Consider the following 15,562-nt stretch of genomic DNA (forward strand, 5'->3'; position numbering starts at 1 on the left):
CGGGCTCAACTTGGGTCAGTGTCCCCCCCCCTGTAGAATCTATGCAGACACATTGAGGCGGTTCCGGCAGCCCAATGCTCAATTAAAGACACATTATTTTATCAGTTACCTGTACATCCCCCTAGCTTTCGGAACAAGTATTAACCCAAACAAATTTTATTACAGAAGAATTTATTGAAAAGGTGCAATAAAAGCAACATTATTGATAAGACAACTCAAAATGCAGTTTAAGCAATCCACATGCAAACAGTGACTCAAATCATATAAAGTATTGCGAATTCCCAGTGCAAAAAATTCTTACAACTAATTTCCAGCATATCAGGACATGAACGATTTTATGTTAAACAGCATAATTCAAGCACGGTGAAACCAATTGTTCATGATTTAACACAAAATATTACAGATAAGAATTACTCTCCAGTCTGTCACGTAGCGATGTGATAAAATGGAGACATGATTATTGGGGCCATGATGTCTACAAAAACCAGTTGGACAACTTGAATCAGATGTCTGGTTAAACAATAGGCTCCATTATAAATTACTCATTGCCCATGAAACCACAATGGGATGAACACATGCAAATTAAATTACAGGTAGTGCGGAGAGATTACAATTATAGTAAAGTAAAATGAATAATGGTTAATAAATGTTAAGCAGTAATGGGCAGTCACTACCAACATTGGACTTTTATTCATGGTTAGATTTTGTGTTACAGCACAGGTCTTATTTTCACGATTTGGACATTAATTCACTTTGCAAAGCTAATAAACATGTGAGCAGCATTTTGTATTCCTAGTTGAATTAGTTAGGGGGCGTAAACAATGTACAAACTTTTTTTACATTTGAATTTCAATAGCTCCTTGGTCATGTGACCTTCTGACTTCAAACAAGGTTCAGAATGTACACTCAGTGGGCCTACACATTGCACACCCTTCAGTTTGTCCATTTTCATCTCAAACGATTTTACATTAAGTTGCTTGCTCTGCACCCCTGAAGGACAGTGTCACACACACCTATTCACTTGGGCCTTCCTGACCTCCAGGCAGGCCCCCTATTGACCTGGTGACCTCTGATTCCTGGTCTCTAGGCCTATACTCTCTGCTCGCCCTCTCCCTGGGCCTGAGTGTGTATAGCTTACTCCCTGGAACTACAGACCTCCACACCTACTCTCCCTACCCGGTCAACACCCCTTTCCCTTGGCTTACTCCCTGGAATTACTAAAACGTCTACAGTCCCGCTGTCGAAACAGGCTCTGTGCACGTGCTGCACACCAACATCCATGGCCTGAGTGCTCGAGGATCGAGGGCTGACTTTCAATAGATTGCAGCGAGTGAGCTGCTCTGCTACATACAAATCCCTGGGCATGGATGGTACTACCCACAGATGTAGGCCTCCCTCCCCAGACAAGCTGGAGATACCTCTCCCCACTTCGTAGGGCATGAGCCAGATCCATGCAATGCCCTATCACTGCAGGGCCATTGGGTCTAGTCTCCTCTACGCTCACTAGACTTGAGGCGACCTCGCCACCTACAATGCGTGGGGCAGGCGAGCGCCATAGCTGGAGATCCGCGAGAAGGGCCCGGCGCGCTTCCAGAGTTGCCGCCACCAATCGCCGGACCCAACCCCCCACCAGTCCGCCTTCGGCCCACCGACAGACACCATCCCAACGAATCCCAGCACGCAGCCCCTTGTGAGACCACAAGATGGACCACACAATTAAATGGTGGTGAGAGGAGGGTGACGGAGGGACTGCTCCCCCAGCCGCGGTTCGAGCCCAGCCCCACTTCGCACCCCAGCTTGACCGACCCAGCCCTTAGAGCCAATCCTTATCCCGAAGTTGCTGTTCACCTTGGAGACCTGCTGCGGATATAGTAAAGTAATATTGCCCGGCGTGAGATTTACACCCTCTCCCCCGGACTTTCAAGAGCCAGGGAGAGCTCACCGAATGCCGTCGAAACAGCAAAGCTTTCCAGGGCTTGGGCCCCTCCCTCGTGGCAAACCCATTCCAGGGCTCCCGCCAGCTTCTCCGGGATCGGCCGCATTACCGCACTGGATGCCTCGTGGCGCCCGTCTCCACCAGTCCGTGGACATTCTGAAAGTAGTTTTGAGGTCAGTCTGTCACATTACCAAGGAGAAATTGAAATGATAAAGTTTGAAAAATTAAATGTAAAATCATGAGATGTAAATGGATAAACTAAAGAGTGTGCAATATACAAGGGTAGTCATTGGACATTCTGAACCTTGTTTGAAGTCAGGTCACATAACCAAGGACCTATTGAAATGTAAAAAAATATATAGATAATTTAAAATAGTGCGAGATGTAAATTGACACACAAAAAAGTGCGCAATGTGTGTCTATGCCATCAGGTTAGCTATAACCAGTTTTGAAAGTTAAGAGTAACGGTTAAAGAGCTATTGAAATGTGAAAAATGTGATTCGTCACGGTTGACCGTTCCTAACTGCAGTTGCTGGATGTAAGGAAAACTACAGACGGATATCCGTTTAATATCCAACCTGAAGCTGTCTTTACCTTGGTCGGAGTGACTTGTTTGATGGGAACTCAGTGGGGGACACTGCACTCACTAACTTGAAGGTATCATACTGTATTTATATTGTAATATTTTTATTTTATTTTTACTTTGAGGGAAAGAAAACTTAACGTTCCTTAAAAAAATAAGGTCTAAACCTCAGAGGCAGTTTTAAAAGAGCAGAAAGAGGGCAGTCACACTGTTAGATACATGTAGCTTTTTCAGCAAATAAATGAATTACTGTGCCTTAAATTGAATCTAACAGCCCTAGGCACAAAGCATGACAGACTTGTTAGTAAGTAGTACATGCCTCTGACATATAGAGCAAAGCCTTTACCAAGACTACCATGAGGTTAAGGCTTCTCCAAGTACCATGACAATCACCACCAGAGGAAATGAATAGTATTCTTCATCAAATGACTTGGTAGAAGAATGCGCAGTACAGTCGGCCAAAATCTGTTCCTTGGAAAGAATGAAGCACAAGCAGTCCTCGGGTTCAGTGTCACAATGATCATTATTCTCCAAGTGGAGAATCAAACAAGCATGAAGCATCCAGTGGTCCACATTTTGTAAGAATGCTGGTCAGGTGACTTGGACCCATGAGTACAAGTAGTATTTGAAAACATTAAAAAAGCCATTTTTGTCCGAATGCAGTAACCAACTTCATTCACAAGCTTAAGAATACTTACCATGACAACAGTTGACTAGAAGACTAGATAACTTTTGTCCTCCCCAGTAAGTTTGTGCATTTTTGGTGAAAGGTCACAGTCCCCTTTAAAGGAAAATTCTTTTTTTTAATGTAAAAAGTAAATTAAAAAAAAATAAAAAAGTTGCACTAAAAAGGAGTCTAGTGTTCCCTTTTCCTGCATCCCCCACCAGAGGGCAGAGCTGGGAGGCATTCAAACAACATCTTCACTCTCCCATGAATCCTGCCTACGGTGGAGTTTGTACTTTTGTCAAGATTCAATCTCATTGTGAATGTGACTGTAGCCGTTGGAGGGATCACGTTGCCGACAAAGCACAGCGAGCAGGAGGACGATAAGGAGGAAGAGCAAACAGCCACAAACTGCTAGTCCGATGACCACCTCTGATGATTGGACCAGAGACAGAAAGACACAGTAGATATGTCAAACACATTATTAGTCGTTCCATGCCAAATCAGCAAGCCATGACAAGCACCATCTCAGATTGTTCTGAAGTAGTTTCTGCAGTTAGAAACGTAAGATAAGCATTCCTGCAACTTTATTTTGTTGAAATATAATTTGATCTCTGAAAAATTCAGCTAATTGCACCCAAAAATTGGCCATTTTAATTTAATTGGATTCATAATATATTTAATAAATATAGTACCCAACATATGATTTGGTCCAAACGTCTTCCTATCAATGTGTAAAACATGAGAAATCACCCCCCAAAATAGTATTGAACTGCAGCGTGAGTATTGTTTTGTCATTATATGTAATCCCAGTGAATTTGGTAGTGTACTTCCCACCAGTTCAGGTAAATTAGTCATTAAAGTTATTTGTTTTATGTCCCATCATACATAATGGTATTACCAGGAACTCAGTACAGCTTTAACTTACTCTTTAAAGTTGTAATAGTAGAATGCACAAGGTGCAATTTCAAAATTGGATAGAGCATTATCAGTTTTGCTCTTGTCAGTTATTGCATACCTTAGAGAGCTTTATATGACTTGACTCCACCATCAAGAGGGGTGTGAACAGTGCTTATGCCCATAGAAATAGATTTGGCACTCATGTGCGCTTGGGGGGGGGGGGGGGGCTCTATAGCCAAAAAAGTTTGGGAACCCCTGCATTAATACATCTCAAAGAAAAATGTATTCTGTTGTTGGGGTGGTATTGGTGTGGAGGGGCTCTATAGGTGGCTTTTGACAATTGTTTTGAATATCTTACTCATTGATAGGAAGAAGTTTGGTCCAAATTGGATGCGAGGTACTATATAGAATATATGCACCCGATCAATAGGAAAAACATTGCCAATTTAGGTGCAATTAATTAGGTTAAATTCTCAGAGATCAAATTACATTTCAAAAGAATGTTGAATGAATGCTTATCTGTTTCTAACTACAGAAACAGTTTCAGAACAATCTGAGACTGTAGGTTTCAAAATCCTCTTTCTTTGCACCATTTTAATTAAAGGGATACCGTCGGGATTTTGGCAATGAGGCCCTTTATCTACTTCCCCAGAGTCAGGTGAACTCGTGGATACCATGTTTATGGATCTGTGTCCAGTATGAAGGAAGTTAGCATTGGCTTGCGAAACTACCTCTAACTGGCGTTAGCGCAATGACTGGAAGTCTATGGGTAATGCTAGTTTGCAACTTCCTTCAAAATACACACAGAGACAGAAAAAAAAAATGGTAGCCACGAGTTCATCTGACACTGGAGAAGTAGATAAACGGCCTCTGGCAAAATCCCGAAGTATCCCTTTAAAGTGGAATAACCCTTATTCAACACATTCTATTGCTTCGAGGCTCTTTTTCAAACGGCCCATGTTACTCCAATCATACCTGTATCCTTTGTAGGAGACTCAACCATGCACTCCTTGTCCCAATCCTCTGGGATGGATGGTTTGGTGAGGCGCACAAAGTCCTCCAGGGGGCAGAAGAGGTCACAGCTAGGTATAGCCAATTGGTAAGGCGCTCTTGTGGTGTCATTGCGATAAAACATGGCCACTGTGAATGATCTAGATGGGATAGACTCCTATATTAGACTGACAGCAGATCTCAATCAGATATAAGCACCAGTCAAAAGTTTGGACACCTACTCATTCAAGGTATTTATTTGTACTATTTTCTACATTGTAGAATAATAGTGAAGACATCAAAACTATGAAATAACCCATATGGAATCATGTAGTAACCAAAAAGAAAATATATATTTGAGATTAGCCACCCTTTTCCTTGATGACAGCTTTGCACACTCTTGGCATTTTCTAAACCAGCTTCATGAGGTAGTCACCTGGAATGCATTTCAATGAACAGGTGTACCTCGTTAAAAGTTAATTTGTGATATTTCTTTCCTTCTTAATGCGTTTGAGCCAATCAGCTGTGTTGTGTCATACAGAAGATGGGTCTATTTGGTAAAAGACCAAGTCCATATTATGGCAAGAACAGCTCAAATAAGAAAAGAGAAACAACAGTCCATCATTACTTTAAGACATGAAGGTCAGTCAATCTGGGATAATTTCAAGAACTTTGAAAGTTTCTTCAAGTGCAGTTGCAAAAACCATCAAGAAGACCCAGAGTTAACTTTGCTACCGAGGATACGTTCATTAGAGTTTCCAGCCTCAGAAATTTCAGCCCAAATAAATGGTTCAGAGTTCAAGTAACAGACAAATCTCAACATCAACTGTTCAGAGACTGCGTGAAATCAGGCCTTCATGGTCAAATTGCTGCAAAGAAACAACCAGTAGTCGTAGAACTTTCTTTGGTTACTATATGACTCCATGTGTTTCTTCACTATTATTCTACAATGTAGAAAATAGTAAAAATAAAGAAAAACCCTTGAACGAGTAGGTGTTCAAACATTACTGGTACTGAATTTTTTATTTTATTTGACCAAATGTTGCTTATCTGAGCCAGTTCACAAGATAACACAGTATAATATAACTACACACAGTTTGGTATAGCTATTAACAAGGGTCTTATTCCATCACAGTACAAACCTACCCATTGTCCTCTTGATAGAGTTCAAATATGTGGCAGGAGGCATAGGGCGGCTGCTTTCCATTGAAGATACTCAAACTTGACTGCAGAGCCACAATGGTGGTGTCATGCTGAAAAGTAACACAAAAGACTCATGCATTCGGCACATTTTGCCACGGGGCTTAGAGAAAATGTGGCCCGTTTTACATTTGCTGCAATTCTACACATTTTGCCATAAGAGAGAAAATGTTCGCAGTTGTTAATATGATAACTGATGAGCAATGGCCCCACCCGGACAGTAATTTGTCCATGCTTACTACAAGTTTAGTTAACTTTCAATCCCCCCAACAATGTGCTGACATGGGCTAATTGAGTGACAGCTACAAAAATGGGGGCTGCCGGTCGCATGGGCCACCAGTTGCCCGTCCCTGCATTAGATGAACATTTTGCAGCAAACAGTCCAAGGCATCCACGTAAAAAGGAGATCATGCACAAGATTTAAAAGCTTACCGCAGAGAGCATCATCATCTTCAGACGGCGATTGGAGTCGGGAAGTGCAGACTCCGAGATGTTATTTACAATGCTACCCAAGAGGACACCTATTTGATAGAGTAGTAAAAGCCTATAGTTAGCTGTTCAGTAGATCATGAGAAGATTTACCATCTCTTATCTCATTCCTATTGCCATTACATAAAACATCAGCTGACTTCAATGGTGGTTGTGGGGTTAGTCTTCATCTCGATGATGTGCAAAGTAGTTTAATCGTTTGAGATGAGCGTACTAAGCCAAAGATGTATGAATGCATATTCAAATCTCTAATCACTTTCATATATTTGAGGGCCATATGATGAAACGCAATAACTAAACAGAGTTGCTGCCAATCCAATTTTTCTGGACCCCTCTTCCTGACAGCTGAAGGTCCCAAAGCTTCTGCACATGTGCGGGATCCTCTACTTTACACACAGCCTGTACTCTACTCGTAGAGCACAGGATTCTCTGGCAAATGGTGCTTATCTACTAAAGTAAGATCAAAGCTGAATCAATGTCTGCAAGAGCACATAATGATGGTATTATATTCAATTCTGTTATGTAGAATAGTATTGTATAACATTACTGTAAGACAATAAACACCACCTCATTGTGCAAATGGTCACATTTCTCTCATGTGGCCAAAACCCAACAGCACACACCACAAGACAAAATGTGTGCTTTGACTGAAACATGCTAATATGTTAAAACAATATGCTCAAAAATGTGCTCACTGTAGGCTACTTCAAGAAGTTCTAAATGCTTATCCCCATGATCAAATGGTTGGTATGCAGATGCTGCTTAGACGTTTCACCAGTAAAACCTGAATAATTATAATTTCATGATTGACAGAGAGAAAAATAAAAAAGGGAGGGTGACCACAAATATTTGCACGTAAAGTAGAGGTGACGAAACATGAGCAAAATGTGATTTGGAATCTTCAGGGCCCATTTATTTTTATTTTTAAGTTATCCGGATTTCGGCAAATCGGATAGGAATAACGCATTAAAATAGAACAGGAGTCTCCATTCATCTGTTCTATTCATTCTATACATTTAAACCTATCCGACAGGTGAAATCCAGATAGAACTTTTGAAAAAAAAAAAACTGGGCCCAGGTGTGGGGAAAAGGAAACCAGGGAAGTGGGACGGGACAGTTACCTCCGACAGCAGCCTTGGACATCACTAAATAGCACATGCAAAAGGAAATGTAGATAGCTAAGCTGAAACACATTTCTGCCTTTCCCATTCTGACAGTACCTCCTTGGAGACGGCTTTTCTCCTGATGCTTGTAGACCTCAAACAGGATTTCAAAGCCAAAGTCTTTGAGCTTCCTCAGATCATCCATGATCTCAGGGGTCACCCAGTCAGGAGCGGTCATGTTGTGCCTTGCCTGAAATGCCATATATGGAGAACAAAAACCCCCAACATGCTCATGACACTGAATCAAGGTGAAACTACACAACAATGTTAGTAAAATAATAATACCATTCAATCTACATGCTGTTGTCCGTCTCTAAAGTAAAATAGTATGATATTGCTACCATTACAGTGTAGAACAGCCAATAAAACAAGGTTAACAATATAACCAATGAAATTAAAGTAGTTATAGGCAACATTTCTTGATGAACAAGTTTCGTGATATACAAATAAATAGTTTTAATCTGGCTGGAGACAATGAATGACCACATTGCTGTCTTTGTGTCTCCCCAGCCCTTCCCAAATGTTTCTACATGGCAGGTTTATTTCAGCTGACCAGAGTAAAGCATGACTTCCCTCACGTTGCAACGGTCACAAGGCTGAGTAGCCACAGGGTCACAGTTCTGTTTTCACTTCCATAAACCACTGTGGTTCCTTCGCTAGCTAAAACATTGGCTATAGGAACATTTCACATCCTAACTTAAAAGTTTAACATGGACTCAATCTGCATGATTTATGGCAAACTGTACGGTGGAAATTCTGTAATGTTTCGCAATATATTCTACATTGATAGTAAGCAAAGTGATACAACTATAAGGAATTATAGCCCAACTCAGGACCCTGTCAAAGAATTTGTAGAAATCCAAATAATTTCAGAGATCTTCATTGTAAAGGGTTTAAAACACGGTTTCCCATTGTTTGTTCAATGAACCATAAACAATTAATGAACATGCACTTGTGGAACAGTCATTAAGACACTAACAGCTTACAATTAAGGTCACAGTTATGAAAACTTAGGACACTAAAGAGGCATTTCTACTTACTTTGAAAAACACCAAAAGAAAGATGCCCAGGGTCTCTGCTCATCTGAGTGAACGTGCCTTAGGCATGCTGCAAGGAGGCATGAGGACTGTAGATGTGGCCAGGGCAATCAATTGCAATGTCCGTACTGTGAGACGCCTAAGACAGCGCTACAAGGAGACAGGACGGACAGCTGATCGTCCACACAGTGGCAGACCACGTAACAACACCTGCACATGATCGGTACATCCGAACATCACACCTGCGGAACAGGTACAGGATGGCAACAACTGCCCGAGTTACACCAGGATCGCACAATCCCTCAATCAGTGCTCAGACTGTCCGCAATAGGCTGAGAGAGGCTGGACTGAGGGCTTGTAGGCCTGTTGTCTGGTGAGGACCTGCCTTACATCACCGGCAACAACATCGCCTATGGGCACAAACCCACCGTCGCTGGATCAGACAGGACTGGCAAAAAAAGCTATACACTGACGAGTTGCAGTTTTGTCTCACCAGGGGTGATGGTCAGATTGGCGTTTATCGTCGAAGGAATGAGTGTTACACCGAGGCCAGTACTCTGGAGCGGGATTGATTGAGTGGTGGAGGGTCCGTCATGGTCTGGAACGGTGTGTCACAGCATCATCGGACTGAGCTTGTTGTCATTGCAGGCAATCTCAACGCTGTGCGTTACAGGGAAGATATCCTCCTCCCTCATGTGGTACCCTTCCTGCAGGCTCATCCTGACATGACCCTCCAGCATGACAATGCCACCAGCCATACTGCTCGTTCTGTGCGTGATTTCCTGCAAGACAGGAATGTCAGTGTTCTGCCATGGCCAGCAAAGAGCCCGGATCTCAATCCCATTAAGCACGTCTGGGACTTGTTGGATCGGAGGGTGAGGGCTAGGGCCATTCCCCCCAGAAATGTCTGGGAACTTGCAGGTGCCTTGGTGGAAGAACGGGCAAATCTGGTGCAGTCCATGAGGAGGAGATGCACTGCAGTACTTAATGCAGCTGGTGACTGTTACATTTGACCCCCACTTTGTTCAGGGACACATTATTCCATGTCTGTTAGTCACATGTCTGTGGAACTTGTTCAGTTTGTCTCTCAGTTGTTGAATCTTATGTTCATACAAATATTTACACTTGTTAAGTTTGAAAAGAAACGCAGTTGACAGTGAGAGGACATTTCTATTTTTGCTGAGTTTATTGTAGGTAATACGCTGCTTACCTCACAGAACAGGGTGTCATGGACACTCCAAACAGTCTCAATGGTGGTGTTCTTCAGACCAGTTTTCTCCCGTACCGTCGCTATTAGATCCTGTAAAAGCAAAGGATCAAACAATGATAATCTAGACAAGGGGAATTCAAAGTTAAAATTGTCGACACAGCTTTGACAGCTCAACATGTGGTTGGCAAGTGATGGAGAAGAAATTCAAAACAAGGTAGAAACAAGGCAACGGCAAACATGTTGTCCCCCACAAGTGATGCTGCACCCCCCTAGGCCAATCCGTGCAATTTTGAAAATGATGGATCTCTAAGGCAAAACGCATCATTCAGCCAAGTTTTGTCAATATCGGGCCAGTGCTATCTGAGATATCACGTGGGTTAGCTAGATTCATATCCCTGAACATGTGCCAAAAGATCAGACGGAGTAAAATAGATTCAGCGATGTAAACATGTGCCCACTCTAGCACCACTGTGTTCGATATGAATGTTCTTGTACATTGTGTCTTGACAGTGTTTGCAATTTGTAATAAAGTGTTACAACAAATATCCTTGACTGATTTACAGTGCATTCATAAAGTTCAGACCCCACGACTTTTCCCACATTACAGCCTTTCTAAAATTGATGAAGTTTGATGAAGTAGTACCCCCCCCAATCAATCTACACAAAATACCCATAATGACAAAGCATTTTTTGTTGTTGTTGAAATGTTAGCTAATTTATTAAAACTGAAATATCACATTCACTTAAGTATTCAGACCCTTTACTCAGTACTTCGTTGAAGTACCTTTGGCAACGATTACAGCCTTGAGTCTTCTTGGGTATGACACTACAAGCTTGGCACACCTGTATTTGGAGAGATTCTCCCATTCTTCTCTGCAGACCCTCTTAAGCTCTGTCAGGTTGGATGGGGAGCATCGCTGCACAGCTATTTTCAGGTCTCTTCAGAGATATTCGATTGGGTTCAAGTCCGGGCTCTGGCTGGGCCACTCAAGTACATTCAGAGACTTGTCCCAAAGCCACTCCTGTGTTGTCTTGGCTGTGTGCTTGGGGTCGTTGTACTGTTGGAAGGTGAACCTTAGTCCCAGTCTGAAGTCCTGAACGCTCTGAAGGTTTTCATCCAGGATCTCTCTGTACTTTGCTCCATTCATCTTTGCCTCAATCCTGACTGGTCTCCCAGTCCCTGCCACTGAAAAATGTATCCACAGCATGATGCTGTCACCCCCATGCTTCGCCGTAGGGATGGTGCCAGGTTTCCTCCAGACGTGACGCTTGGCATTCAGGCTAAAGAATTCAATCAGACCAGAGAATCTTGTTTCTCTCATGGTTGAGTCCTTTAGGTGCCTTTTGGCAAACTCCAAGCGGGATGTCACATGCCTTTTACTGAGTTGTGGCTTCCATCTCGCCACTAACATAAAGGCCTGATTGGTGGAGTCCTGCAGAGATGGATGTCCTTCTGGAAGGTTCTCCCATCTTCACAGAGGAACTCTGGAGCGCTGTCAGAGTGACCATCCGGTTCTTGGTCACCTCCTTGACCAAGGCCCTTCTCCCCCGATTGCTCAGTTTGGCCGGGCGGCCAGCTCTAGAACGAGTCTTGGTGGTTCCAAACTAATTCCATTTAAGAATGATGGCGGTGGTTCCAAACTAATTCCATTCAAGAATGATGGAAGCCACGGTGTTCCTCAGGACCTTCAAATGCTTCATAAATGTTTTGGTACCCTTCCCCAGATCTGTGCCTTGACACAATCCTGCCTCAGAGCTCTACAGACAAGTAATTTGACCTCATGGCTTGGTTTTTGCACTGTCAACTGTGGGACCTTATAGACCGACCGGTGTTTGCCTTTCCAAATCATGGCCAATCAATTGAATTTACCACAGGTGGGCTCCAATCAAGTTGTAGAAACATCAGCGATTATCAATGGAAACAGGATGCATCTAAGCTCAATTTCTAGTCTCATAACAAAGGGTCAGAGTAGTTATGTAAATAAAGTATGTGTTTATTTTTAATAGTTGCCTATTTTCATTATGGGGTAGTGTGGAGATTGTTAAGGATTATTTTAAAAAATTCTCATCCATTTTAGAATAAGAATAACATTTAAAAAATTTGGACAAAGTCAATGGATCTGAATACTTTCCGAATGCACTGTATATGCATTTATGAGCCAGACCATGCCCATGTGAATGTTTACTGGTCAATAGCGGCCATGTTGTTTTAGGTACTAGTCTGGAAAGTATTGCATTGAGAGACCTTTGTCCATAGATGCCACATATCAAGTTTTGTGAAGATCGGCCATTCGGTGCCAGAAGAGTAGCGTTTTTAGTGTTTTTCTAAATAGTGGAAAATCCACTTATGTTGAGAGTTTCATAACTTTAGGTCAAGCGGGGTTAGGGGCGTGATGAATCTAAAGATGAATTGTGAAGACTCAAACCATAGCAGACAGTTAATGGTAAGGTAATCACATTTCATAAGTCTCGAGCCTCATTAGCCAGTCATCACCTTAATTCCAGTGACTGCAGTGCCACTTACTTTGTATAGAAATGTCATGTTGAGGTACTTTTCTGTGCGTTCAGTCTCAATCATGAGGATTTTATAACGAGGGCAACCCGGAATGGGAAATGACAAAAGCTGAAATAGATAGACATTTTAGATGTGTACATTAGTATGGAGGTAGCCAATAACGTATTATTTAAAACAAAATCATATTCAGAATTTCTTTATTTTGTGGCTGTTGTCCATCTTTGGATATCACCCAAGACCTCATCACCCTGCTCACCCTCTCCTCATCCAGGGGTACAGTGTGAACAGGAATAGGCTGCCACTCCAGTGATGGGTTGAAGACCTGTGACCCATTGGGAGGGTACAATCCTGCCAGGTTGGCCTCTGCACTCATCAAGGTCCGGTCATAGTCTGTGCTCCTCACAGAAATCTAGACAAAGAACAATAGGAGGGGTAGTGGTTATCATTGAAACAAAATACTTCCTTTTGCAGTTCAGTGGCTACAGCCTTGAGCTGGTTTTACTTGGATTTTTCTTCTTAAACCTTTATTTAACTAGGCAAGTCAGTTAAGAACAAATTCTTATTTACAATGACGGCCTACTCCAGCCAAACCCGAGCGACGCTGGGCCAATTGTGTGCCGCCCTATAGGCCTCCCCAGATGTGATACAGCCTGGATTCGAACCAGGGACTGTAGTGACACCTCTTGCAATAAGATGCAGTGCATTAGGCCACTGCGCCACTCAGGAGCCTAGTGCATTTTTGGAAGAGTCCACAGTTTGTTTAACCTGGGCAATACACATGATCCAATTTGCATTTCTAATTAAAATGAGTCTGAGACCATCATAGTTTCAACAAGGAACAAACCATAAATTACCTCATGTCGGTCATAGGTGTCATTTAGAAAACCCTGATAGCGTTTCCGCAGCACCTGTCCCAGCTCAAAGTGCTGCCTCATTCCTTCCTGTAGAGATCCCAGAAATGGTGTGCTATTAGTACAGCAAGAACCACACCCATCAGTGCATCAGGATTCTTCCTCATGCTTGGGTACCAATTTGTTTGAGGGATCATTCCACTCAGTGACATGCTAAACATTGCTTTCGCATGACACAGAGTACAAAGAGTTGAACGTTTGCAAAACAGGTTCTGGATTTCAGGCTAGTGTAATTCAGTACTTGATCATTTTTAAACTTTACCTGCGAGAGCTGTCCAAAGCCCTGTGGCCAAGAGCTCTCCTGGTAGCGATCAGTGGGGTAGGCTTTGACTGGGGATCGGTCACCATGGCGGTAGAGCTAGGTAAAAAAGAAAATTCCAAACATTTCATTCTAGGCAAGTGACAAACTGGTTGGACTAGCCTTTCCCATGTCCAGCACAAGCAGGATCCTACACCACAATTAGGCTAAACTCAATCAATGTGTATTTTGTCTTGCATTAACATAGCCACTCTTACTAGAGCAAAGTCAACATAGCAACAATCCAGTGTTGCTGTTCATCCAATAATTTCTCTCTTCTTTGTGACCTTTATTAGTCAGCTAGTTAACGTTACGTTAAATAGTCATTGGGGTCACATAGTAGCTTGTACAGCCCTAAAAAAAACGTTACACAGCACTAACTGTCCAGACTCGATAACGTTTACCAGGCTAGCCTATAGCAAAATAATGTTGCTAGCTAACGTCAGTTCCTCTTTTGGTAACATTACATATTCCAGCTAGCTATGTTAGGTAGTTAGAGTTAGTAAGTAGCTAACTTTGCCAGTTCACTTATTGTGTAACATTTAAAGAGAAGAATGACCGTCAGAGACGACTGCGTATCAAGCCAGTTTACGTTAAAACGAACACGACACACCGCTAGTGAGCACACACAAGTTAACTCTAGCTGGCGAACTTCAGCTAAACAAGTCAACTTGCAAATCAACCGTATGATTTGTATTTCACCTTTATTTAACCAGGCAAGCTAGTTGAGAACAAGTTCTCATTTACAACTGCGACCTGGCCAAGATAAAGCACAGCAGTGCGACACAAACAACATCACAGAGTTACACATGGGTTAAACAACCGTACAGTCAATAACACAAAAAAACATCAAGTCTATATACAGTGTGAGCAAATGACGTGAGGAGGTAAGGCAATAAATAGGCCATAGTAGCGAAGTAATTACAATTTAGCAAATTAACACTGGGGTGATAGATGAGCAGATGATGTGCAAGTAGAAATACTGGTGTGCAGAAAAGTACATAAAAACAATATGGGGATGAGGTAGGTAGATTGGGTGGGCTATTTAACAGATGGGCTATGTACAGCTGCAGCGATCGGGTTAGCTGCTTAGATTGCTGATGTTTAAAGTTAGTGAGGGAAATATAAGTATCGAGAATCAGCGACTCTTTTCTAGCTAACAGCAATACTCACCACCGTTACAAATCTCAGTCTTCTGTCTCCAACAACTTTACCTAAAACAGCGAACATTATCAATAGAAGCAGTACAGTGGAGTCCATCGTCAACGTCCGGTTACTTGAACACATTAGCTATATAATACATCCTTCAAAATATATTTGTAAACTTCTTCTTCGAGGAGGTTCAACGGCGGTTGGCATCCAATATGTTGCATTACCGCCACCTACTAGACTGGAGTACAACTCCCTTATACTTTGCTTGAAATAAATAAATACCCTACCATTTAACACTACTCACAAAACATTTTTTAAAATGTAATACAATTAAAATAACACCACCCTACTCCACTATTTAACCCTCCTGTTGTGTTCTTTTCATGTTAACTATTTCTGTGTTCCCGGTCCAAAATGACCACCCCATTATAGCTGATTATAAATCCATAATAATACATACATTATCACATAATGATCTTTTTATCAACTTAAGTTCTTGTGAACATTACAAGTT

The 15,562-nt window shown here is 42.1% G+C and overlaps 1 protein-coding gene across 3 annotated transcripts; it reads right to left on the minus strand.

Annotated features, from left to right (window-relative positions):
- Positions 1 to 154: 154 nt before the first annotated feature.
- Positions 155 to 15,226, minus strand: LOC115113486 (lysosomal acid phosphatase-like). Of its 3 annotated transcripts, XR_003861114.2 has the most exons (12): positions 15,070 to 15,226; positions 13,861 to 13,956; positions 13,542 to 13,628; positions 12,944 to 13,096; positions 12,697 to 12,795; positions 10,173 to 10,262; positions 7,983 to 8,115; positions 6,706 to 6,794; positions 6,220 to 6,326; positions 5,059 to 5,234; positions 3,218 to 3,615; positions 155 to 2,990 (listed from the first exon to the last, which is right to left on the minus strand). XR_003861114.2 is itself a non-coding variant. In XM_029641217.2 (11 exons), the coding sequence occupies exons 1-11, from the start codon at positions 15,181 to 15,183 to the stop codon at positions 3,485 to 3,487; spliced, it is 1,275 nt and encodes a 424-aa protein (XP_029497077.1). In that variant the 5' UTR covers positions 15,184 to 15,226; the 3' UTR covers positions 155 to 3,484. The 3 variants fall into 3 exon arrangements, 2 of the variants coding, with proteins under 2 accessions (XP_029497077.1, XP_029497078.1); XM_029641217.2 differs by having other exon boundaries at positions 155 to 3,615; XM_029641218.2 differs by lacking the exon at positions 15,070 to 15,226 and adding an exon at positions 14,115 to 14,467 and having other exon boundaries at positions 155 to 3,615.
- Positions 15,227 to 15,562: the final 336 nt, after the last annotated feature.

Source organism: Oncorhynchus nerka, linkage group LG28 (assembly GCF_034236695.1).
Source record: "Oncorhynchus nerka isolate Pitt River linkage group LG28, Oner_Uvic_2.0, whole genome shotgun sequence".
Classification (NCBI taxonomy): Eukaryota; Metazoa; Chordata; class Actinopteri; order Salmoniformes; family Salmonidae; genus Oncorhynchus; species Oncorhynchus nerka.